Genomic DNA, 25730 nt, shown 5'->3' with positions numbered 1-25730 from the left:
TCCAATTAGCCGTCTGTGTGACTTCCTGGCAAATTAGTTTCCTCGCTGCAGCTCAGACAGTTCCGGTGGCTTCTGCAGAATTTGGATTGGCTTGTGTGTGTGTGTTTGTGTGTGTTCAAGGCAATCTGCTTGTGACTAGAAAGGAATAACAAATTTCCACTTTAAGGATTCAAGGTCAGGGCCAATTAAGTTCTTAAAGGTTCTTTAAAATGTACATTTCTGTGAAGGTTTTGGAGAGATTTCCAGAGATTAGTTTCATGGCTGTAATCTTTTAAATTCAACCCCAGTGAAGTAGGAGACATATTTGGTTCAATTTTTACTTTTTATATTGCATCTTTACATCATTAACTTTATATACATTAAACATTTACATACAAATACAAAACTAGAAATTTATAGCTGGATCTCTAAAATAAAAGGACAAACAATATATGGAAAGAAAACAATGCTAAAGTTGATATGGTTAATTTTATACAACATACGATAAACTGCTCTGTCTGAGCACCCACATAAAAACAGAAAAATATTAGCAAAAACGGGTATATTTCGCTTTTTAGAAAACACTAAAATTAACATGATTTCTGTAAAACAAATCAAATTTTTGGTGTCAGAGTGAAAACAAATCAGACACAGATTTGACTGACAAAGCCGTTTTTGTCAGCTTTGATTGTAATCCAGATCTACAAAGTACATGTATTAGTGAACATTAGATTGATAAATAAAACACATGCATGTTTCGCTGCAGATTTCATTTGGGGAAATGATGAAAACTATTCTCTTTTTTTCTTCTTTTGATTTTTTTTTTAGCTTCACAAAATGTAACACTTTTCAAAACACATTTATCTTACATAGAGTAACATTGCACATTATAATAAATAATATTCTTTCAAAGACGACAAAGGAAAGACGAGAGAGATCATTTATTTGGACTATAAATGTATAAATAAAAAAGGCACAAAAAAAAAAAACCAAGTATAAATAAACATCTACAACAATAAGCATCTTCCACGTGGCTGTGGAAAATAAATAAGAGTCCGCGTCTGTACAACATGAACACGACTCTGTGCTCAAATGGAGTCCTGCTGTTGACGGTGGTTTATCCAGTCAGTAACAGAGATTCATGGCTATAATCCGTGTCATCTTCATCATCCTCCTCTTCATCCGTCTCTTCAGAGAGAGCTACGGAGGAATATAGCAGCTGTTGCATTAGTATAAAACACAACAGCATTCAGGCACAGAGTCTTACTGCATCTTTCTCCCAAAAGCATCTCTAACTGATGCTTTGCAATTCACACAAGGTTGTGGGATCACAGCTCAGAGAGGAACCAGAGGGTGGGATTGAGTTTCTCTGTGGAATGGCGCTTTACCTCTGTCTTTTATTAGTGGAGACGATTTCTTGTATTTGTCAAGTCATTGTATAAAATCTAATCAAATCAAGCAAAGAGACACTACGTAATCCCTTCGTATAAACAAAAATATCGCTGTTTGGAAGATGATGATTCTTCAATACCACACACAGACTCGGCCCGGTGAAATATGGTTCTACTTTAGGGCATTAACAACTGATCATCTAAACATGTTCCTGCTAAACATAAAATCACATTTTTCCCACATGAGATTTGTTATGTCCCACATTTTAATCATTATAAGGTTCAAATGAAAAAGTGATATTTTCTAGAAACGTGAAGAAAGTCCTTTCTTCTAGATGAAAACATAGCTTTTTTTATTTAAAATACTTACGAAACACAGAATATGGTTAAATTATTATTTTTTTTTCACATTACGCAAAATGGACATAACAAACCGACAGTGAAAAAAATGGAGTTTCCCTTTATTACATAGAGACAATAGACAAAAGGTGTTAAAGATGTTAGCTGGGGTCAGAAATGAACGTCCGCAGACAATATTTGTCTCTCGGATTTGATTTTCTGGGCTTATAAAACATAGCATACTGACCATTACAAAAACTGCAATTAAAATATGCGTCAGAAATACATCTATATATTAAAATACACATAAAAAAAAAAACAAATTCTGCCCCCGTATATTTTATATTTCCAGGGCATTTTTTGTCACTTTTGTAACTGGTGAATTTCTGGCCGTGCACCATAATGGCACCAGTTACGCTTTTCTTTGTCCATCACAGAGTCGGTCAGCCTGCCATAGGGCGAAAACAACAAGACGATTCACAAACAGAGCACGCTAATCGAGTTTACGTCCCTATGCACTTTCCACATGACACCGTCAGACACGTTTCTGTCTCTGATGCGCAGACAGTGAAACCAAATCAGAGGAGCAGCATGTTCAAAACTGTCTCGCATCCCAAAACGGAAATCCTTCCAGGCTTGACCTCAAAGATTTTGGCTTTACACCTCATCGAACGAGAGGAGCAGGGGACAACTGCACTGTCCCGGACACTTCTAACATCTCATCGCCACTGAGTTAAGTCTTTGCGTTAGGAAGCCGACACAATGGCAAATACACGCTCTCTCTCCGACAGTCCTCGTGTTCCTCGTGGGCGCAATGGGAGGGGCAAGAAAGAGGGGTGTTTTTCGGCAGGGGGAGGGAATGCGGGACATGGGTGCGGCTAGGTTTAGCATCCTCTACTTACAGTTGCAGGAGCCCGAGTGTTTGACTTCCAGGACAAGACCCAAAGAGCAGGCGGCCTGCCTCATGGCGCACTCGCTCGGGTAAGTGGCGTTGTCGCCGGCGCAGACGCTGTCGCCCGGACGACTCTCGGGACAGGTCTCCTCGCACACCACGCAGCGTCCCCGTCCCGTCCGCTTGTCCCAAAGACACTTCCGTCCCTCCCGGCATTTGATATCTTCACAGGACCTGGCGTCTGTGGAGTAGACAAAGAAAATTAGAAGTTTTCCCAAAATATGATTTCACTTAACTGTATATAAAACCTATTTTCAAGCCCCTTTCGGCCGTTAATTTTAGTCTTATTCCACTCCGTGTGGTTTGAGGAGGTATTAAATAATGCAGAAAAGCAGCAACAGTCAAAGCTACCCATGTGAAACATGAATATGTTATTGCAACAGAAAACAGAGTAATGAGAACCACATGTTTAAGAGAGGATTGTGCAAGCACAGGATTTTGACTTATTCTCACCTATGCATTTCCCCTCGTAGGCGACTCCAATGGACCATCCCATGATGCACGTGGCCCTTCGGATATGGCAGGCGCTGGGGTACACAATCCCGTCGTTCCCACACAGGTACTGCTCCGGTGAGGTCACCTCGGGGCAAAGTCGGTTGCAGGTCACACAGTAGGCGTTGTTGGTCTGGTCCAGTACACACTTCAAGTTTCCAGGACATTGCACATCATCGCATGATTCTGTATGAAAATAATAATCCATCAATGCTGGCAGCTTCTGTTTAACAAACTTTTACACCTAGGTTACGTGATACTGATGTGAAACTATAACTTTATACTTTGTCAGTGCATTAGTAGGCATAGTATTTTTATTAAAAAGACATGCGATTATGCATGTCCATTCAATTACTAGCAAGATATCATTCAGTTCCTTTTAAATGCACATTGTATTTAAAGAATTGAGAATTGAGTCTGAGTTTTAGACTTAAAGAGTCAACGTGAAACAGCATTTGAAACCATTTTACTTCTGTAATGTGGTATATTTCTGAGTGAAAAAGGATATTTAATGACAATTTTGGTCGGAATTTACAGTTGCAGTATCCATTGGGAATTTACGGGGTTCGTCAAAAGTGGGTGTTACTGTACATAACAGAATGTAATTTAAAATGCTGGTTTAAACTGATCTTATATGAGCCAATGAGATCGCATGGCCTGCATGATGTCACCGGAACGAAAAATTGTTTCAGAGGCAGAGCAGATTAGTATTTGGTGAACATTTTAATTCTGTAATGTGATGTTAATGTGACGTTCTGTAATGTTAAAATATCATAAAACAGGATATTCGGCAAGATAAATGTAAGTCGGGACCTAAATTTTCTATATCCATTGGGAATTGAGTGGATTATGAAAAGTGTGTTACATTACCAAATGTAAACAAAAATGCAAGTTTCTTAAAAGCAATTCTTGCATTCTTCCTGTTGTCAATGAAAAAGTTGTTTCAGAGATGGAGCATGTTATTTTTTTTAAATATTTAAGCATTTAAATTTAGATTTCATTTTTAATTTGAAGGTTTCAGGTTTAAGTGACCGTACTTTTGCATTTTCCCTGGTACTGCGCAGTCAGGTCAGGGTGTCTCTTGCACTTAGCCCTAAGAAGGGCACATTCGTTCCGGTATGTTTTCCCATCAGAGCCACACACTGGCCCTTTAAAGGTGACATTGGAGCAGTCTGGGGCACATACGCAGCGAGGTTTATTCCGCTTGTTCATTTTGCACCTCTTTCCAGGACCACAGTCCACATTATCACAAGTCTCTGTGGAATCAATAAAGAAGGCTATGATTAATTGACATGTCAGTTCTGGACTGACAAATGATCACAATGTTCATAAACATTCCCTTTAATTTCCTGTCTGAAATCTTTATAGGCTAACAGTTCAAAGCAAGTCATTCAAAAGATGAAATCACTCTTATGTGGTACCTTTACAAGGGATGCAATTCGGTGCACCGCCATTGAAGATCAGCCACCGGAAGAGCGTGTTATTGGGTACATCCTCCTCGGTCCACGCTGTGCCCAAACGACCACTTCTACAACAGTCTTCCCGACTCATCCCAGACATGTAGAGAACCTGGCATCTCCCATTCTTGCCCTGCTGAAGCCAGCAGTTCCCAGCTGCAAAGAGCCACTTTATTACGTGCTGAATAATATTCTGCTTATATATCACTCATACCAGGCATGTAATTGAATGTAGCTTACTGAAACCAAATAGTGCCAAGTAGAGCCACAACTACTTTGGACACTGAGAGGTACATGCTGGAATTTTTTTTTTTACTTTACATGTCTACAAATTCTAACTTTGGTCCCTTCAGTATTGAATATCTGGTTACATCTTTAGTGACGACTTACATTATGAAATAACCACAGATTTCGCTTGATCCAGGTAAAAGCTTAAAAAAAAAACATTCGAAAATGATTTCACTGGTATTTTTAAAAAGGAACTCGGGTTTAAATTCCAAATTTTCAAAGAGTCATTCTGCCATCTGAATCCACTCAGACACTTAAGAAACACTATATTGTGGTTGTGCAAGCAATTTTTTTTTTTTTTTTTTTTGTGTGTGTGCATTGTTCGGCAACATGCTCAACCGTTTAGACATAATACCATTTTAAACATCATAAATAATAAAAAAAATACCACACTTGCTATTGCACAAAGTTTGACAGAACGTCTGACAGAAGTGCCTTTAAAATAAATATATATGGTAAAATTCTTATAGGCGTCTCAAAAACAAGTTCATATCATTTTTCTTAGTTTTTACGCACGAGAGGCACCAGCGCGCAACCGGACCGCTGCTCAAGTCCAAATAAACGCATGAATGGCTTTTTCACTGCATAACATCCCCCATTCAGACTTCAGACTGCACGCGAAAGATATGTGTCACTTTACCTTGTACTTTCTGCTGTTCCATCAAGTGCGCGAACCATATGAGAAGCGCGATCACGCTCTGGCGGAGCTGCGGTAACTGTAGCATCCCTAGAAAAAGTGGAGACGCGCGTTGGAGACAGACGGGCTACAGACGGACAGATGTTCTCCCGATGCTTTGCACTCACTGACTGTCATACACACCGAATCCGTCTCGCTTTTTAAATCTATATGGGGTCTCGAGTTGGATGCCTGTGGTGGGCGGTCTTCATACTTCATAGGGGGGTGGGGAGAGCATTGTAATAGTTTGCCCACCGAAATTTATCAGGTGACACTTGGAAGTCTAGAAACTTTCTCCCCTCAAGTGCAACATTATGATTTGGGGCTGAGTTTGGGGGGGGGGTTTCAAAGAGTTGGAAAACAGTAGAAAAGTGATTTGGGGTCTGTTTGTGTTTAATGTGGAAAGAAAGCTGATTGTTACAGCATAATATTTTCTTCTTTCAGCATATGCCAAACTTTGAAGTTGAACTTTATGAAACAAATCAGTTATGCAAAATTGCACAATAAATACTAGTTTATTTTTGATGGGGTAACATTTTGATTGTTGTAGGATTGTAAACATTCTAAGAAAATGTTAATGTTAATAAAGTGGGATGTGCCATGAGGCTGAAATGTTATGTATAAGAATAACAGAGTTGAGTTGTATGCTAAATATTACATTGCTCTTAAAATCTTGAAACTACAAGATATCTTTCTGCAAATATCCAGTTTTTTTTTTCAAACATATGGCAACAGGGTTGACAATTTTAGATTGTACTTGCCAAAAATCATAATACAGCATAAGATGATGAAAAATACAAGTTCACAATGATAATTACTGTTATTATGATTTATTTTCATTAAATTATGGTATTATACAGATAAGGGGAATTATAAGGGAAATGGGCCGATGTCTAACCTGGAATTTCATGTTCTTTTAATAAAACATTTGTGTGTGTATGTGTCTGTGTGTATAGTGAGAGAGAGAGAGAAACTGTCAATGTGTTCTAGGCAATTTCTTTTATGTATGCATACATTTTTTATTATTTAATTTATTCATTCTTGATTCAGTGTAAACACTATGCTTTGACAATACATTGTTACAATTTGCATGCCAATAAAGCACATATTTAATTTAATAGAGAGAGAGAAAGATATAAGAGAGAAAGAATAAAGAAAAAATACTTTAATTCATGTATTTTTGTTCATTAAAAATTTGCTAATACAACAAGAACAGGGAACAGACCAAAAAATAAATAATACAACATGGAGAAAGAATATTAAATTACTACACTCTTTATCATTAAAGCTCTATATACTCTACTGTACAGCAAATCAGACTAGAATATGTATAGAGACAACAGTATCTGTGCCGTGGGAATACGTATGAACTTTTCAAATTCTCTGCATTCAATGGATCCAACACTTTTTCATCTATTTCAGATGGGATGATGAGTGTTAACCTTTTAAAGTGGCCTATTACTGTGAATTTTGATGGGTAATAATAGAATGAAGAAGGGCAGTTATTCTAATAATAGTTGAGACAGTTGTTTGGTCCTCAGGGTCAAACCTGTAAATATAGCAGAACAAATTCTCCTTCAAAAGGAAGCAATCAGGGTGTTTCGTTACACTCAATCTAAACTATTAGTGATGCGACGTGACACGACAAACTCCTCTTAAGCGGCTGACGTTGCACAAGTAGATGACCCTTTTAGTTCCCTTATTAAAATGTAACTCCCGTTTGATGAATATTTAGAGAAACTCTTGTTTAATCGATTGGTTGTGCACAAACAAATGGTGTTCAAGCCCACCAGAAAAGGTGGAGCCAACCGCTATATAAGTCAGCTTGGAGCGCCATCTTATCAGAATCTTCTGCTTCAGTGATGAGATCATCTCTTTGCTGACTCTGTGATCTATAAGCTGAAGATGGAAGAAGCACAGCCTTCAGCTTGCCTCTGTAGAAGAACACTGGCAGTGGAAGAAGCGAGACGCCTTCCGATATGGCTCTCTCGCTGGTTAGAGCAATTCCTGAGCAATTTCTCTGTGACGTTGTTGCAAATGTTGCACCGCGAGTGTGGCTCAGGTGGGGAATCCCTGCATGATGCAGAATGGCAGTGAGTGAGTCACCTGTCTCGGCAGTGTCCATGCAGAGACTCTTCTCCACTCCCGAATTACCTTCTTAAATGAAGGCAACCCCGCTCTCCCATTTCTCCTCTCTCAGCGAGCACGGAGAAAGAAGTGGTGCCGTCACGGAGCTGAGCAAACGGGATTGAATGGTCTCACGTTGGCAAGAGCCTGTGTGCTCATTTTCCGCAGGCACTTTGATCTGCTGATGTGTTTTACACATGAGATGTGTAAGAGATTGCTCTTACATGGAGCAATTCAGATCGCTGACAGCTTTGCATTTGTGTGTGTGTTGCTGACGCTATGCTCACTGGGACAGGCTGCTTTCACAGACGAAAGCACAAGTTTGTCCCTGCATTGCTCGTGGCTCCCCTTTTTCAATAAATATGGCCCCGCTTCCCCTGGTCTTATGTTTCTCCCCTCCCAGTTACCTTGGGGAAGAAACGGCAATCAGGCTTTGATTTTACGAAGTAAAGGCTGTCATCAGTGATTTCATATCACTGACAGCCTCAGATTTGAGTGTGCCACTCGCCTGGGCTACGCCAGTGCTGAGGCTGTGCTCACTGAGACAGATCGCTCTCACTGTGAGAGTATGTGTCTCGATCTGCTGTACTCCTGGTTTGCCTTCTTTAATGAAGGTGGCCCCGCCCCTCTCGCTCTTACGTTCTCCCCACCAAGCTGCCTCAGAGGATGAAACAGTAAAGTCACAGGGGTGAGCAACCAGGCTTGTGTGATCACATGCCAGAACATCTTCTGTATGCTCTATTCTTCCCACAGTGCTTTGATCCACAATTGTGTGTTTACATGTGAGGATTAACCCCTCATTTGCACAAATTATTTTATCCTTTTTAGGCGGATACACAGCACTTTGATCTGATGGTGTGTTTACACTTGAGGATCATCAACACCCCTCATCCATCCATCATCTTCCGCTTATCCGGGGCCGGGTCGCGGGGGCAACAGTCTAAGCAGAGACGCCCAGACCTCCCTCTCCTTAGCCACTTCCTCCAGCTCTTCCGGGGGAACCTCGAGGCGTTCCCAGGCCAGCCGGGAGACATAGTCCCTCCAGCATGTCTTAGGTCTTCCCCGGGGCCTCCTCCCTGTGGGATGTGCATGGAACACCTCCCTGGGAAGGCGTCCAGGAGGCATCCGAAATAGATGCCCGAGCCACTTCAGCTGGCTCCTCTCGATGTGGAGGAGCACGGCTCTACTCTGAGCTCCTCCCAAGTGACCAAGCTTCTCACCCTATCTCTAAGGGAGCGCCCAGCCACCCTACGGAGAAAGCTCATTTCGGCCGCCTGTATCCAGGATCTTGTCCTTTTGGTCATGACCAACAGCTCATCACCATAGGTGAGAGTAGGAGCGTAGATTGACCAGTTCGCTAATTAATTGTTTTATCTTTTTAGGTTAATTAAAAAGGAGAATACTGACAGCTTCAGATTAGACGCATCTGGACCATGCCTACTCTGACGTTGTGCTCACGGGGGCTACCACTTAGTCTAGCAAAGTAGAACTTTTGAGAGGAAAAAGAAAGGATCAGTTCATGCTAAGGCTTGAACTTCATCAAAAAAAGCTCACACTTGCTTTCCATACATCTGTTTAACACTGAGTGATGAAAATTATTTTCAAGCTAGGCACATCCTTCTCATTCAGCACATGCCCAAGCAAACTACCACTGAGATAGTGGACCCACAAGAGCAATTCTCCTTTCTTCATACTGCAAATGCCAGTTCCCTGCCCCTGTGCCATTAACTGCCATTAGTAGGAAAGTAACCGCTTGCTGCCTGGCTCTTTGCTTGGAAAGCAATCCCCAGTGTGTCAAGCTGAAGCTGGATACTAAAAACCATGGAATGAGGTTTGCTCTTTCCAGTTTGCTTTCAGGCCACCTCACTTCAGAGGTATTATTCACAATTCGGTACTGGACAATGCATGTTCTTTGGTCCGAAGTACATACACTGCTGGAAATGGTTTCCATAGCAAACAGTGAGTAAGGTTTTTACAGCCGTTACTTCCATGTTCCCAAGAGAGACAGTGGGATCAGACTAATACTTGATCTCAGATATCTGAGCCAGACCCTCATGCAACAGCTTTCCAGAATGTTAACTTAAACAGATCCTCGCACAAATATGCCTGGGGACTGTTTTTTGTTGGTGAAAGACGCTTACATTTACATCCAAATAGCGCCCTGTCACAGACTGTTCTTGAGATTCACTTTGAGGAAGTGGTCAGTACACTGTCCCTCTGTTGTACTGTCCCTGGCCCCTTGCACTTTTACGGAGTATGTAGACACAGCTCTTTACCCTCAGAGACTGGTGGGAATACACTTTTTGAACTACCACTACGACTGGCCATATCAGAATGGGACATTTTTGCTCACATGTTGTTGTTGCTTAACCACCTAGAGCGTCTTGGGCTGAAAATCAATTCAACCTGAGTTTTCTGATTCCCAGACAGTGAGTGACTTTCTGGGAACATTTATAGACTCTGTGAAAATTCAAGCTTGGATTACACCAGTAAACTCCCTGACGGCATTGTTCAATGCCTGAGCATCCGGCCCCTTCAATATTGTCAATATTGGCTAAAGGTCCACGTTCGCTCCCACGCCTAGCGCCTGGGCCGTGGTTATGTCAGGGAAACTCATTGCTGTGTCAAAGCTGTGGCCCCATGGACAATTCCCTGCCTGTTTCTGTTAGGCATGCAGCTTGGAACGACCTCCAGAAGGAAGTGTGTCACAACGGGTGCCTCCAGCTCGGGCTGGGACGTTCTGTATGAGGGCAATCTGGTGTACGACAATCCTGGGTGACCAATGAGCGATGCTTACATTCAGGCTGCCTCAAAATGATGGTTGTTTGCTGGCCCTGAAAACCTTCCTGTCAACCTTAAATGGGGACAACGTCCTGGTCCACTCAAACAACACGACTATAGTAGCCTTTATCAACCGCCAAGGCAGCCTTAGGTCACATCCCCATCACAGGATCACTCAACATCTCCTGCTTTGAGCACAGAAAGAACTCATCTCACTATCAGCGGTTATCAGGCGAGTCAGGGACACAAAGTGCTCTCTCCTCCTTGTGGCCCCTCTCTGAAGGAACAAGCCTGGTTTCCAGAGATGATCTACCTGCTATCTGTAGCACTGTGGTCAATACCACTGAGGAGAGACCTTCTCTCACAGGCAGAGGGAAAGATTTGCATCCCCAGCCGGAACTGGGTAGCCTTGATGTTTGGCCGCTCGACGAGAATCAAGCCATCTCCCAGCGAGTCACTAATTGCATTTTAGAGGCTAGAGCTCCATCTACAAGACACCTCTATGCCTCTATGGAGCCCTCGCTGAGTGTCCCTGGGCTGAGCACGTGGAGCAGGCTAAGTTCTGCATCTACTTATAGCACAACGCTATTGGATACGTTCTCCAAGCAGTTGTCAAACGACGATGCAATTGAAGTAACCTTTCAATAGGGAATGTTCCAGGCACTCACGTAACCAAGGTTCACTCAAATAGGGGAACAAGAGTGTTGCGTAATTTGCCATGCTATAGCTGCACATGATTGATGGCTGTCGCTTTAGTCATATGATTTTGATGAGATGGCACTCCAAGTCGACTTATATACTGGTTGGCTATGCTTTGTGCAGCTACACAAACGTTAACCAATCAGGCTTCAGTTATACAGTAAACAGGAGTTCCCTTAAGCAGTCATCAAACGACGATGCAACATTCATTCCCATTTCTCAGGGAACCGAGGTTACATGAGTAACTGGAGCGTTTACCAGTTTCACACTTGCAGTTTAGATGAGGTGTTACATAAGTGACCTGTAATATTGAGGTATACATAAATAAAAACTAGTGGTGGGCATCTAGATTAATCTCACTGTAATCTTGGAATTAATCTAGATTAAAATGGCTCATTTGAATTCTGCCAAAGGCATTCAGAATATGTGTGCTACCCAAATAAAATAATGACTAAAAGTAAGTCTTTTAGAATAGGTTTCTCAAGCCAGGTGGTGCATTACGCCTGTTTCACACATACTCCGTCTACAGTGCGTATGTGTTGCTTATTTTTTTACGCACCCATGTTAATGGATTTCAGCGTTCACACTGCATGAGGTTGCGGTGTGTCAGTGCATTCCAGGAGCAGTGCGTCTGCAGCAGTGCAGCGATCGTTTACATACCGAGTCTATTTTTGCTGTGCTGCATGTGCTGAATTAAAGTGACAGCACATTGTTTGCGGTAAAAATTAACATGGATTGACACGAAAATGCAGTAATTTCACAATAAATGTATACTAATTAATGCTAGTGCTGCTGCTAGCCATTTTGGTGCCCTAAGCATCATTCCTTTATGATGCCCCCCACCCCGACCCCGAGAAAAAAAGTTTGCCCACGCGAACAACCGGAACGGACCATCCGGCATGGGGGAGGGGGTGTACTTTCTAGACTAGAATAGAGCAATTATTAAATATCTTTCTTGTTCCCCCTTTTTTGTTACATATCAATGGCTAAAATGTGGCTAATTCTATAGGCTAATGAAATAATACCGGCATTTAAAAAAAATTCATTAGGCTATTTTTGGTGCCCCCTCAGCACTTGGTGCCCTACGCACAGTGCGTTATGCGCGTGGTGGGAGCGGCGGCGCTGATTAAAGCCTACTGTGTTTCACACGCAACACATGGGTGTTTGGCTAGGGTTAAAACTAGAAAAAGAACACCTTTAGATAAACGAGGCAACAAAATATATTAACTTTTATGGAAGCAGGAAAAACAAAGTTCATTAAGACCCGTGGGATTGCTTGTAATAAAGATTTAAATGCAAAAGGCACGAGAGATGACTGTTTCTGTCAGCGGTGTTTTAATTGTAATATTTGCGTTATCCTAACAAGAAAAGTAGGCTAAATAAGTCAAATGCATGAATAATATGTTGTTTATTGAGTTTAAACTAACGTCTATGATTATGAAAGATTTTTTATATTTTATATATTGAAATCTAAATAATGAACAAATGTTGAGTTAGTGGACTAAACAGCCAAAGATCAGTAGCGGACTGCAAACGCGTCCTGTGTGAAAGCACAATGAGCATGAGTCCGTGCTGCTTCTGGACCACATACGTAATGCACACAGACTGCACACGCACTGCAGTCGTTTGTGTGAAACAGGCGTTAGACCAGGGGCTCATCTCCTTTTTCCAAAATGCATCACAAAGTGCTTGAGAAAGCTGTAAACTATTCCACATTGCACAAGGTGCAAACAACCTTACGCCTGTTTCACACATACTCCGTCTGCAGTGCGTATGCGTTCCATATTTTTTATGCACCCGTTAACAGATTCCAGCATTGACACGGTTGCGGCCCGTCAGCGCACTCCAGGAGTGGTGCGTCTGCAGCAGTGTAGCGTCCTGTGTGAAAGCACAATGAGTATGAGTCCGTGCTGTTTCTGCACCACATACGTAACGTACACGCACTGCAGACGGAGTATGTGTGAAACAGGCATTTGTCTTGTCGAGGTTTCCATTGGGAAGAAAAATCCCTGAAGCAAACCCTGCAGCTTCAGCTGCATCCATGTTAGCACGTCACGTTTGACGTGGTAATTTCACAGAAGGCATACACACACATTCGAAAACTCTTCTCACCCCCTACAGTGCAATTCAGTTAGGCATACATCCGCGCTAAAATATCAAGGTGAAAGTCATCATAGCTCGTCTAGTATAGACCCATCTCTCAACCCAACTTTGAGAATAGATTAACGGCGATATTTTTTTTATCGCCCAATAAGAGTCTCCCATTAACGCAGCACGTTAATTCCGATAACGGCCCACCACTAATAAAAACACAAACCAAAACATTCTCAATTGTGAAAGGTTGTTCCATTTCTTTAAGAATTTAAATCTTGGTGGATTTTTCTAACCAGAGAATGTGCAAACGCATTGATTTTTACGGTGATTGTCGACACGCTGACTATCCCATGATGGCGGACATGTCGAGAGTGGTCAAATATGGCATCTATCTATTCATACCTATGGTACTATGTTTGTATACCAGTTATAGACCTTCCTTGGTTTAGCATATTGAATTCAACAAGGATGAAAATGAGGCTGTGAGGGAAAACTTACTAACCTAACAATGGCACACACTGTATAAAGTTTTCAAACTGTTTTATGGTGTACTTGTCTATTGAAAGACATTTAATCAGCTGAACAATAGGTATGTTTTAAACATCATTGCTGTCAATTAAACACACTGTACTTTTTTCCATAGATTTTTTTTAATATGGTGCCACCCTGACTTAAGTATTTTTTAGTTTTACTAGTAACAATTTATTATGTAATACTTCACATAACTTATTTTTAGTTATACATACTGGTATCTATGAACTATCTGTCAGTAGTAACATTTCTTTACATATAAACATTGCACTTACAATTAGATTATTTAGTCTATTATTAGGTAAAACGAAGTAGTAGGCCTACTGGTAACATAAAACATAACGTTACTAGTTTTAAGAAGTAAATGTTGAATTGGCTTGCCAGATATGTCTGGGTGTTGCCTTGCTGTCCCTCTGTTGAAAAATGGGGAGAAATGAGACTCTGCAAGTGTCTCCTGCCACACGTTGTTAATAACAATGGCTGTGAAACGGGGACATAAGTTGCACAGCTGTGGTTTGTGGTTGCAGATGTCACTGGATTGATCGAATGCCACACAGGATTGTCTTACTGAACAAAAACAGCCATCGGCTGTTTAATAATGGCGAAACGAGCGTTTGATCTATTGTTTTAAAATTGTTTCCCTATACTGATAGATTTAAAAGTTAGATACGCGCATAAGGCTTTACATGAGTCTAAATATAGTAACCCTGAATAAAGTGAGCCTATACTATAATTATGGACCTAATTGTGATTTTGGTGAATGTCTCAATTTTGTTATGTATTGTAAATGTGGGGACATCTGCTGGTGAAGGGTGGAATGAAATGTAGGGCTAATTTCAGGAACGTTTAAACGCCGCTTTTTTCAACGTTAAAAACTCAATTAAGACTTAATAGATAAGAAGAAGTGCGAATTAATAATAAGTTATTTTAAACATTCACGAGTCCATTGAGTTCCGGAATAAACAGCGTCATGTGTCACGAGTCAGCTGACCTGAAGCAAAACCAATCGGATTCGGGCTCACAGGAAGACAAACCGACGCACGCGGCGAAGGGTTGAAGTTTACTTGTGTCCAGCCAATATACATACATGAATACCGAGGTAAGTCTGCTATTAAAATAGTTTATACTATGTCTTATCAACCTCCTAAGCGAAAATACAAAACGTGCCATGTTTACTTAACGTTAATCACTCACGGCATTCAGTGAACTTATTGAGTGTTTTGCGAAGTTTTCTCGGACTCTGTTCTAATAAATATCTAACGTGACGTTATTTGTTAAGCAGGTGTCGGTTCTGTACTTTGCAAAAAGTGCCGAATTAACGGGACTTAAAGCAGAAAACATAACGGTTCCGTCAAACATATCCTCTCTACGGCTGTGGCAGCATTTGGAGACCAGACATCCAAGGTGAATTATTATTTTAACTACATTAATACCACTGTTAAACTTTCAGATCAGTGATTTCAAACTGCAAGTCACCAACGCGATAAAACTAGAAAAAGATCAAACAGATGATATGTTGCAACTCAGTCCACCAATCAGAGACTTCGTTTACAGCGCGTGAAACTTCACTAATAATACAACTTAATATCAGCAATAACAATAATTGTTATAATAAATAATAAATATATATATTTACATGTAATAACATTTAGCATATTTTGACGTACAAATACTAATTATAGTAGTGATACTTATTATTAATACATATTTTTGGATATATCTTGTTATATATTTTGTTATACGCTTTTAATTGCAAAGATAATGTTAATAGCATGTTTATAAACTGTAACTGTTCAGCTCAGTGTTATTACATTACATATATATATATATTAGTATTTAATGTAATAACACTGAGCATTATATTTGCAGTGTAAATATTTAATTCATACTTTTCCCGGAATTGAAGTCGTTTTATGTGAAATGTATTGCTCTGTGCACACTCGATAAGCATCTAAAAATGTAAAATCAATTATCTAGAAATTACTACTTTGTGTTGTTTTCCAAATGTACAAGAGCAGGGGTGTCCAAACTTTTTTAAATACAAACAACGATAAATCAAGCTTAATTGAGGAGGGCTATGTGCCAAAAATATTTTATAATAAAATGTAGTAGTAAATAAGTAATTAAACTAATATTTAAACGTTTATTTACTAATGTTAAACATTAACTTTTTAAATGTTACATTTTTTAAAATCATATTAATATATATTGTTTTTAACATTTTAAATCAACTATTGCAACAATGAAACATAAAAGAGAGAAATATAGTAATCGAAATTAAAATATGCTTTAGTGGGCTTTACCACCTGGGCTCTGGTTTGGGTATTTCTGGACTAGAGCATCTGTTGATTTTTATTTTAATTTCTATTCATTATGTATAGTACTGTTTAATTCCTGCGATGTGTATCCTGCTCGCAGACTCTCTGTGTTACGGGATCAGGTGGTTCTGGCTGTGCGTCAGGAGTACGTGCCTCTGGGAGAGCAGCCCCTGACCCTCAGAGACGGGGACGAGGTGGCCGTTATACCGCCCCTCAGTGGAGGCTAAAGACATTAATAAGGTGGGCATCAAATCCAACACTATATCTATATTTTTATTTTATCTACAGTATTGTTCAAAATAATAGCAGTACAATGTGACTAACCAGAATAATCAAGGTTTTTCGTATATTTTTTTATTGCTACGTGGCAAACAAGTTACCAGTAGGTTCAGTAGATTCTCAGAAAACAAATGAGACCCAGCATTCATGATATGCACGCTCTTAAGGCTGTGCAATTGGGCAATTAGTTGCATTAGTTGAAAGGGGTGTGTTCAAAAAAATAGCAGTGTGGCATTCAATCACTGAGGTCATCAATTTTGTGAAGAAACAGGTGTGAATCAGGTGGCCCCTATTTAAGGATGAAGACAACACTTGTTGAACATGCATTTGAAAGATGAGGAAAATGGGTCGTTCAAGACATTGTTCAGAAGAACAGCGTACTTTGATTAAAAAGTTGATTAGAGAGGGGAAAACCTATAAAGAGGTGCAAAAAATGATAGGCTGTTCAGCTAAAATGATCTCCAATGCCTTAAAATGGAGAGCAAAACCAGAGAGACGTGGAAGAAAACGGAAGACAACCATCAAAATGGATAGAAGAATAACCAGAATGGCAAAGGCTCAGCCAATGATCACCTCCAGGATGATCAAAGACAGTCTGGAGTTACCTGTAAGTACTGTGACAGTTAGAAGACGTCTGTGTGAAGCTAATCTATTTTCAAGAATCCCCCGCAAAGTCCCTCTGTTAAAAAAAAGGCATGTGCAGAAGAGGTTACAATTTGCCAAAGAACACATCAACTGGCCTAAAGAGAAATGGAGGAACATTTTGTGGACTGATGAGAGTAAAATTGTTCTTTTTGGGTCCAAGGGCCACAGGCAGTTTGTGAGACGACCCCCAAACTCTGAATTCAAGCCACAGTACACAGTGAAGACAGTGAAGCATGGAGGTGCAAGCATCATGATATGGGCATGTTTCTCCTACTATGGTGTTGGGCCTATTTATCGCATACCAGGGATCATGGATCAGTTTGCATATGTTAAAATACTTGAAGAGGTCATGTTGCCCTATGCTGAAGAGGACATGCCCTTGAAATGGTTGTTTCAACAAGACAATGACCCAAAACACACTAGTAAACGGGCAAAGTCTTGGTTCCAAACCAACAAAATTAATGTTATGGAGTGGCCAGCCCAATCTCCAGACCTTAATCCAATTGAGAACTTGTGGGGTGATATCAAAAATGCTGTTTCTGAAGCAAAACCAAGAAATGTGAATGAATTGTGGAATGTTGTTAAAGAATCATGGAGTGGAATAACAGCTGAGAGGTGCCACAAGTTGGTTGACTCCATGCCACACAGATGTCAAGCAGTTTTAAAAAACTGTGGTCATACAACTAAATATTAGTTTAGTGATTCACAGGATTGCTAAATCCCAGAAAAAAAAAAATGTTTGTACAAAATAGTTTTGAGTTTGTACAGTCAAAGGTAGACACTGCTATTTTTTTGAACACATCCCTTTCAACTAATTGCCCAATTGCACAGCCTTAAGAGCGTGCATATCATGAATGCTGGGTCTTGTTTGTTTTCTGACAATCTACTGAACCTACTGGTAACTTGTTTGCCACGTAGCAATAAAAAATATACTAAAAACCTTGATTATTCTGGTTAGTCACATTGTACTGCTATTATTTTGAACAAAACTGTATATAATAATAAAACATTAATATAAACCCATAACAACGTAAGTCTATCATAGTATACTTCATATTACATTCATTATATAGAAACCTATTTTATAAATAATTTTTTTTTTTTTGTTATGCAGGTATGGCTGCAGACGGGGGTCAGGATCTAATTACACTCACTGTTGACAAGCTCTCTGCTGATCGTGTTTCTGAATCTGTTACGTGTCCCTCCTGTGGCGCTGTGTCTCTGTTTATTGGTCAGTCTTTGTAATGCCATCATTGCTTCGGTTAAGACTTGGCTTTCTTACAGCTACATATCAGTTTTATATGTGATCTCCTCTTTCAGGGACTACCAGAGATCATTTTGAGGGGAAGAAAGTGATCCGGCTTGAATATGAGGCGTACAGTCCAATGGCAGAGTCCGAGCTTAGGAAGATCTGCAGTGAGGTCCGGACCAAGTGGCCCAGCGTCAGACACATTAACATACAGCATAGACTCGGGTGAGTCTCGAAGCTCGTTTAGATAATAGAAGTAAATCACTTTAACATCATTGTATTTAGAGGATGTTTTCCCTCCGTGTCCACAGTGTGGTTCCTGTAACGGAAGCTAGTGTTATAATTGGGATCTCATCACCACACAGAAAGGATTCCCTGGAGGCGGTGAAGTACTGCATCGACACACTCAAAGCTACTGTGCCAATCTGGAAAAAGGTCTGTGTAACCATATACAACATGAATAAGCTAAAGAAAAAGACCTTTGAGAAGGAGGTGCCTTTTTTTACAACACATTTTAAAATCGATTTGTATGATACTATTACTGTCTAGTAATAAACACTAAAAAGACATGGATGATACAACTTGAGAATCCATTTTAATATAATAGCAAGCTATTAACAATTAATTTTTGTTAAACTTACATTTGCAATAAATTATGGGCAATATTTAAGTTGATAAATGCAGTCAACACTACAATTTGGTTAATAAAGATAAAATGGATGAGTTTTGTTTGTCTTCCCATCATAAGTGAACATGACTTAAAAAACAGACATTTCTCATTTAAAGCCAGCTATTTTTATTCTAGGTAATCTTATGTAATCAAATAGTTTTAGCAAAACACATTTTTTTGATTTGTGCCTCTTTAAGTATAATTATTATCTTTGAAGTTTTTAAGTAAAAATAATAAAGTTATAAGACACCACAGTGTACCCTGTTTGTGGAACCCTCCCTTTTGTATAATAACTTGTAATTAATGCCATCAAAGTGTAATAATTTCTCTTCATATATTACATTGCACAATTGTTTGGAACATGTTTGTAATTATTTTGTTCTTTTCAGGAAATATACGAGTCTGGGGAGCCGTGCTGGAAAGAGAACAAGGAGTGTTTGTGGGGGGATACTGGGAAAGATCCTAAACAAAGCTGAACTGTTAAATAGCAAATGAGCTACAGTAAATCTCACGAGGCATCAAGAGGTTTTTATTGGAAAAATACAAAGCTCAAAGTTTTCCTGTAACACCTGATGAAACAACGATTTGAAAAAAAAAGAAGAGCATATTCTACTCTTCTCTTGAATAAAAAGTCTTTAAAAAAGTACCAGTGCAAAAACATCATGTAAACATTAAGGGAAATCTTTGTCGTTTATGTTGTCTTTGATTAGACGGGTCTCAAAGATTTCCTTGAAACGTCACATGACGACATCAGTAGAAGTTAAACCCTGAATTCATGTAGCAATTTACTAAAACTTTCATATACATGCAAATATGTTGGAGATTTCAGAATATTTGACTACATCATTTAATGCTTAGATCATTAAAGCAGTCAACTAGTTTGAAATGTCATTATACATTTGTGCATAAAAATAAGCTCTGTTTAATGTTTATAAATGGCAAGTTAGTAATAAGAAACAATGCAGAAAACACGTATGTTTAATTAACATCTTAAAAGTTAACATCTTTAATGTTAAGTTTTTAAAGTGTTTCTTATTACTAACTTGATTCATTTGTGCAAGTAGTCACAATCATTTGTTTTCTCATGCAGTGTTAGTCCATTTCCCTGATGTGTTGCATACAGTGGCACTGCTTCATTTCTACATTGTGTGGACAACAGTGGCACAGTAGAATTTACAAAAAGCCTGCTTTGCCAGTGCATTGCTGCTTTGGTCATAAAAAAATGTTTGAGTTTGTAATTTGGTATTGCAGAGATGATCTCACTACGATTTTGTGAAGGCTTCTTTTCACTGATACTGTATAATTTGGAACGTATGCCTAGTATTCTTTAAAATTTGTGGGAAAAGTTTGGGATTTAAGTACTCCAGTATATAAAAAAATTATCAAATTTGTTCAATTAAGTGAGTCAATGACTCAAAGGTCCATTTACTTACATGCCACCAATTTTCACATTAGGCCTAGTATAATTAATTATAATTAAATATAATTAATTGTGAATAGCCACAACTGAACAGGGTTAAGGCTAGAAGGGATAAAGCAGCAGCTACTGGGCATAATTTTTGGCACACTGCACAACAATAATTACTATTTTTGACATTATTGTAAGGGTTATGTTTAGTGTTGGAGTAGGTGTAGACGTTAATAAAAAACACAAATAGGAAGAAAATACAATTTCATTGTTAGTTTCTGGTTGGAGCTGTATCCCTTCTAGCCACAACCATCGAACAGCCCTTGTACAATGTACGGTCAGCTCACACGTGCACTTTTTTTTGACTAGTTTGTGCACAAGGTGGCAACACAGTCCCAGGCCGTTGTTTCTCAGTCAGAAAAGGAACAGAGAAGACCAAACAAGAATAATAAACTGCTTCTGTAGTGGATGGAGACCCGCAACTTGAGTTTAAATGAGTACAAAGACACTCATAACTTCTGAAGAGAAATAGCGCAGACACTGGACAAAGGTGACTCTTTCTAGTGCGCATGTGTCCAGTGCCTATCAAACGGAGGATACTTTGACAAGCTTCATGCAAAGTGAAGTATACTTTGGGTTAGCTGAATACTTAACTATTCAGGAAATGAATGGAAGTGGTAAGAATGCTAAAACAAAAACACCAGAGTTCAAGTCAAGCAGGAGAAAAAGACGTAAGAAAGATGAATGGGATTTGAATGCCAAAATGTGACTTGCAGCACTGAAATCAAATTGGCAATTTTTAAAAACCCAGTTTGCTCTCTCTAGACTTTTCTGGCTATTACTGTCAGGGAAGCAGTGATAACGCCGAATGAGTTTTGGCAGATTTCTTAGGGTGTCTCGCTCTTTTCCTCCAGTTCCTGGTTTTCCGCTTCATTCTCAGCCGCGTTCATCATCGGCTGATACTTCCTCTTGAAGAACCCAAGCTGAACGCAAACAATACATGGATTTTTAAAGAAGACAATGATAAGATGTAGACTGAATAAAAATTACAACGGCAAAATAAATTACCTTCCAAAGCAATGCAACTGCAAGAGCCAATAACAACAGACCGCCGATAACACTTCCTATAATGGCACCCACTGGAACATCTCCTTTAGCTCCAGGTTTGCTCACTTTGACTTCAACCTGCAATCAAGAGTTGAGCTGTAAATTTAGCCTTCATTGGGTAATGACTGCTGATCCCATACAGCAATTCATATATTTATTCTTCAGGCCAAAATATATTTTAAATATATGCAAAATATATTAAATATAAAACTTAATGAAATACAGTTTTGAAAATGAAAATACATGTAGTTTTAAATTTGACATACCAAAATGTATTTCAAAATGTATTTCAGGAAAAGAAAATACATTTCCAATCTTACAGTAAAGGCTAAACAATTAGGCTAAATGCAAATGTAGATAGATTTATTTTGTTGTTTGTTTATTATTTCTTTTTTATATATATTGGCAAAAATATATGTCACATATTTGAGGCAAAAATGTTGATTTCCAAACGATTGATCCGTCTTGATTTGACTGTACCTGCAGGGATTTCTGTTCGATGAGCAGCAGCTCCGGTTGAGACGTGTCTATATCAGCTCTTACAGAGAGCACGGTGTACAGGAAATCAGCCTGTGACACGCAAACACTGTTAACCCCAATATTAGCCCAGACTGATCCAAGAAAAGCACTGAGATGAGTTTATTTACCAATGCAAAGGTACCATTCCATATGTTCGTTGTCACATTCACATAATAATCACTCTTCTCCTGTAGGCCCTTCAGGACGCACTTCACTGAGCGGCATGTGGCCGTTTGACAGTCCTGTGGATGGCCAACAGATGATCAGTACGGATGGAAAGAAAGACATCCTGTTATTTGTAATCAGAGACATGATTTGTCATCAAGCAAATCAACTCCATCTAGATCAAATTAAAAACATTTATTACGCAAATAATTATTAATGGGTTTCATACTTAATTCATTAGTACTTCCTTTGTGTGTCACGAACAATAACAAAAGCACATGTTTTCGGCACTCTTGGATTTCAAGATTTTTTAAGATGAGGATCCACAAGCACTGACCAGTTCATCTGTTCCTCTGAAACTCTCCTCTTTGAATCGGACTGTATAAGGTTTTTCCCTGATCTTAAACGGGTCGATCAGTAGACTGTCTGTACAATGGATTTGTTCAGCCTGTTGTGGGAAATATCGTGTCAAATCATTTCCACATTCACAGAGAAAGCGTTCGCTCATGTTTATGATGGGTTGAGTGTATAAATGTGAGGTTTTGGATGCTCACAGGTGATGTTTTAATGCTGGTTACGTAGATGAGAGGATTTCCTGCTCTAGTGCTGTTGGGCAGCGAGACAGTGAGGTAAACCAGGCTGACCGGGACACTTCCTGTAGAAACCTGGAGAAATAAATACACTCACGTCAGCGTTACCAGCAACTTCCTGTTCAAAGCAAACCAACAGATGGCAGCGGTGAAGAGCCTGAGGGATTCATCCGTTTCACTTCCAAGTCAACTCACCTTTAAATTAAAGTTAAAGTCTGGGCCGATGTCCTTGAAATTCCTCACTGTGGATGTGAAACTGTTCTCTTTTTCAAGCAGGTAAACATCGATGGTTGATTCTCTGAAGAGATTAAATTATAATAAAGACAGCGAGAGAGGACTTGTAGTCAAACATTCTGATGGGTTAAAAGGTTTCGTTTAGGGAAAGTTACTAAACCAGTGCATTACAATATTGCAATATTTTTTACTCCAGAAAAAAAATTAACTGTGTTATTTAGCTACTTTTTATGGAAAGTAATGTATTATATTGTTTTTGCCCAGCTCAGGTGTCAGAAAGTAAAGTAACTTGCATTATTTATTTGACAAAGCTACAACTACTCAACATAGACGCAAACATATATTTTAAAAAGTGGTTTTGAAAGTGATGTATAATAAACAATTTCTGATATAATGAATGGTTAATTAGGATTTTTACAAGTAACGTTCCCATACTTTCCGCATTTTCTAACAACGAATAATTGTGAGGTCAGTGATGTATTTTTGTTTATATATATTTTTTTATAGTTTTTGAAAGAAGTCTCCTATGCTCACCAAGGCTGTATTTATTTTGATAAGCAAAAATACAGCAATATTGTGGAATATCACCACCGTTTTCTATATGAGTTTATGAAACAATTGAATTTATTCCTTTATTATTTCCAGATCACACGATCCTTCATAAACCAATCTAATATGCAAATAAACCGTTTATTCAAACATTACAAATGTCTTTACTCTCACTTTTGATCAATTTAATGCATCCTTTCTGAACAAAAACAAAAGTATTAGTCTAACTGACCTCAAACTTTATAGCAGAACAAACAGATGTCAGAATGCAGTAACAGACCAGTCATAAAGAAATACTGGGGAGAGCATGTGTTTCATGTCTGACCTGCTGAGGATGATCTCAGAGTTGTATTGGACAGGAATGGAGACCGAGATCTTATTATCAGCAGGAGTTTCCTCTTCGCTGTCACTGCAGTGCAAAATGAACCGATAACCTTTAGGTCACGCGTGTAATATTATCATTCTTAGACAGTCAGATGTTTTGCAATATTCTAAATAGCTTTTAGCATACGCACAGCGATAAAATGAAATGATAAAAGTCATTGTTAAAAAAATTTAAACTGTGGGTAAAACAGTTTACCTTAAAGCCTCAAAGACAACAATGGCATCTTTTTGAAACCGATTCAAGTTAAAGTCAAAGTTGACCACAAATGTGACCTGTGGAAAACATACAAAACCATTACAATCACATCAGTCAGCTACTGTATGAAGATTAATGCTCACAGATGTCGGCCTCACCGATTGGTCCGTCCTCAGCGCTGGATAACTCACTTGACAGATAAGTGTGTCTGATTCTTTCATCAGAGTGCACTTCACCTCTGCTCCCTCAGTCTGCAATATCAGATTGAATAAGCAAAACATAGCTTTTTTCAACACAAGAATGTGTGACGTGAGCAAAATATGCATTTTATACTGCACTTCAGTTATGGTTAGAATATTGTATATGCTAGTGTTTGGCAAGCCATAGCCTCCTGCCCAGTTTTGTTCTGCTGATTTTAGGTACATGATGAATAGTTTGCATTACCTGTGGTGTAACAGAAGCATAGAACAGGTTACTGGAGTAGCTGGCCGACACTCGTGCGTTGTACGCATTTTCCTTCCTGTTAGTCACGGTCACAGTGAAGGAGAGTCTTCTCTTGTTCTGGCTGACCACCAGTGAGGTTTTGCTAGAAAAAAAAAAACAACTTGTATTTTATTTATTTTTTTGATTGATTGAATAAACGGATGCATTGCCAAAATGTTTTGCTAATTAAATAGCGTGCTAGTTAATTAGAGACTAAATGCACATTAATAAGAGATGGTTGTATAGTATTTTGCACTGTTTTAGGGTCCTTGCACACTGAGTTCTTGTGAGTTTTTTTTACTTTTTTTATTTTGTCAGTCTTTCCTATCAAAATGCTTGCTACGGATGCCAAAAACCCCCGCAGAAAATCGAACCAGATCCAAGTTTTTTTAGGACGGAGGAAAGTTTCAGAGGCGGTATGTAAATGTGATTGACAACGTAAGGTCGTATTTATTTTATAACGTGTGAAGAATTCGAATGAAAGTGTGCAGTGACCTTCAGTCGTATGCTTGAGGAAATCTTACCCAAGTGTCTCTTCACTCTGCACAGTCAGTACCAAGTCACTGATGCAAACCTCATCTTCACCACAGTCCTTTGAGAACGGGATCTGGACCAAACCAAAACCACAGTGCGGATTTAGGAACAGTTTCTGGACATTATTCTGCATTCTCCAATTTTGAGTCAGGGTTTTTAAACTGGTGTCCATGGTGGTCCATGGAAAAATTGAGAGATTAAAAAAGTATTTGAATAGTATATTAGATATAGAAATATTAGATAGATATTAGATAGATATCTATAGTTTTGTAAAAAAAAAAAAAATGATATATATATATATATATATTATTTTCTTTCTAGAACATTATTCATCTGTCCTTGGGATGTATGTACTGAATTAATTGTATTATATAATTTTTTTATTATTGTCTTTGGAATAATATTTTTATTAAAATTGCTATAATAAGCTAAAATAAATTTTATCTTGTACTTAGTTTATTTTATATACAATTAATGGGATATAATTTACAATCAAAATATGCATATATATGTGTGTGTGTGTGTGTGTGTGTGTGTGGATATAGATATATAATTTAATCAAACTTTAATAATAATTATATATATGCATTTATT

At 38.9% G+C, this 25730-nt stretch overlaps 4 protein-coding genes across 5 annotated transcripts in view; 2 read left to right on the top strand and 2 right to left on the bottom strand.

The window, feature by feature from the left end:
- Nucleotides 1–303: 303 nt before the first annotated feature.
- Nucleotides 304–6513, bottom strand: fstb (follistatin b). Its single transcript, XM_026274602.1, has 6 exons — nt 5539–6513; nt 4575–4766; nt 4191–4409; nt 3115–3339; nt 2612–2842; nt 304–1179 (listed from the first exon to the last, which is right to left on the bottom strand). Exons 1-6 carry the CDS (start codon nt 5621–5623, stop codon nt 1097–1099), a joined length of 1035 nt encoding a protein of 344 aa, XP_026130387.1. The 5' UTR covers nt 5624–6513; the 3' UTR covers nt 304–1096.
- Nucleotides 6514–14762: 8249 nt separating this feature from the next.
- Nucleotides 14763–18279, top strand: mocs2 (molybdenum cofactor synthesis 2). Of its 2 annotated transcripts, none has more exons than XM_026274627.1 (4): nt 14763–14905; nt 15086–15210; nt 16225–16364; nt 18163–18279. In XM_026274627.1, exons 1-3 carry the CDS (start codon nt 14894–14896, stop codon nt 16349–16351), a joined length of 264 nt encoding a protein of 87 aa, XP_026130412.1. In that variant the 5' UTR covers nt 14763–14893; the 3' UTR covers nt 16352–16364; nt 18163–18279. The 2 variants fall into 2 exon arrangements, with proteins under 2 accessions (XP_026130412.1, XP_026130413.1); XM_026274628.1 differs by having other exon boundaries at nt 14778–14905; nt 15089–15210.
- On the top strand, nt 16228–20320 carry LOC113110427 (molybdopterin synthase catalytic subunit). The gene is made up of 5 exons (XM_026274623.1): nt 16228–16364; nt 18163–18279; nt 18369–18522; nt 18609–18732; nt 19357–20320. The coding sequence occupies exons 2-5, from the start codon at nt 18165–18167 to the stop codon at nt 19441–19443; spliced, it is 480 nt and encodes a 159-aa protein (XP_026130408.1). The 5' UTR covers nt 16228–16364; nt 18163–18164; the 3' UTR covers nt 19444–20320.
- itga2.2 (integrin, alpha 2 (CD49B, alpha 2 subunit of VLA-2 receptor), tandem duplicate 2) overlaps nt 19476–25730 on the bottom strand; it is a 27058-nt gene continuing 20803 nt past the window's right edge. Inside the window, exons 18-29 of the mRNA XM_026274554.1 lie at nt 25127–25209; nt 24564–24705; nt 24278–24370; nt 24120–24196; nt 23865–23948; nt 22952–23054; nt 22721–22831; nt 22504–22614; nt 22130–22243; nt 21963–22052; nt 21444–21560; nt 19476–21358 (exon numbers count right to left, since the gene is read on the bottom strand). Of these exons, the coding sequence (XP_026130339.1) occupies nt 21263–21358; nt 21444–21560; nt 21963–22052; nt 22130–22243; nt 22504–22614; nt 22721–22831; nt 22952–23054; nt 23865–23948; nt 24120–24196; nt 24278–24370; nt 24564–24705; nt 25127–25209 (1221 nt within the window). The 3' untranslated portion in view covers nt 19476–21262. The remainder of the gene's footprint in view (nt 21359–21443; nt 21561–21962; nt 22053–22129; nt 22244–22503; nt 22615–22720; nt 22832–22951; nt 23055–23864; nt 23949–24119; nt 24197–24277; nt 24371–24563; nt 24706–25126; nt 25210–25730) is intronic.

Source organism: Carassius auratus, chromosome 10 (genome assembly GCF_003368295.1).
Source record: "Carassius auratus strain Wakin chromosome 10, ASM336829v1, whole genome shotgun sequence".
Taxonomy (NCBI): Eukaryota; Metazoa; Chordata; class Actinopteri; order Cypriniformes; family Cyprinidae; genus Carassius; species Carassius auratus.
This window is presented reverse-complemented; position numbering and strand designations above follow the sequence as displayed.

What these genes read in the sequence shown, in the direction of transcription:
- fstb (XM_026274602.1), bottom strand. Translation starts at nt 5,623, where the DNA reads ATGCTACAGTTACCGCAGCTCCGCCAGAGCGTGATCGCGCTTCTCATA. An exon ending in GTACCAGGGAAAATGCAAAA is followed by an intron (nt 3,340 to 4,190) that starts GTACGGTCACTT and finishes ATTTTCATACAG; the next exon opens with AATCATGCGATGATGTGCAA. An exon ending in CTACGAGGGGAAATGCATAG is followed by an intron (nt 2,843 to 3,114) that starts GTGAGAATAAGT and finishes TCTACTCCACAG; the next exon opens with ACGCCAGGTCCTGTGAAGAT.
- mocs2 (XM_026274627.1), top strand. An exon ending in TTGGAGACCAGACATCCAAG is followed by an intron (nt 15,211 to 16,224) that starts GTGAATTATTAT and finishes TCCTGCTCGCAG; the next exon opens with ACTCTCTGTGTTACGGGATC.
- LOC113110427 (XM_026274623.1), top strand. Translation starts at nt 18,165, where the DNA reads ATGGCTGCAGACGGGGGTCAGGATCTAATTACACTCACTGTTGACAAG. An exon ending in AACATACAGCATAGACTCGG is followed by an intron (nt 18,523 to 18,608) that starts GTGAGTCTCGAA and finishes CCGTGTCCACAG; the next exon opens with TGTGGTTCCTGTAACGGAAG. An exon ending in CTGTGCCAATCTGGAAAAAG is followed by an intron (nt 18,733 to 19,356) that starts GTCTGTGTAACC and finishes TGTTCTTTTCAG; the next exon opens with GAAATATACGAGTCTGGGGA.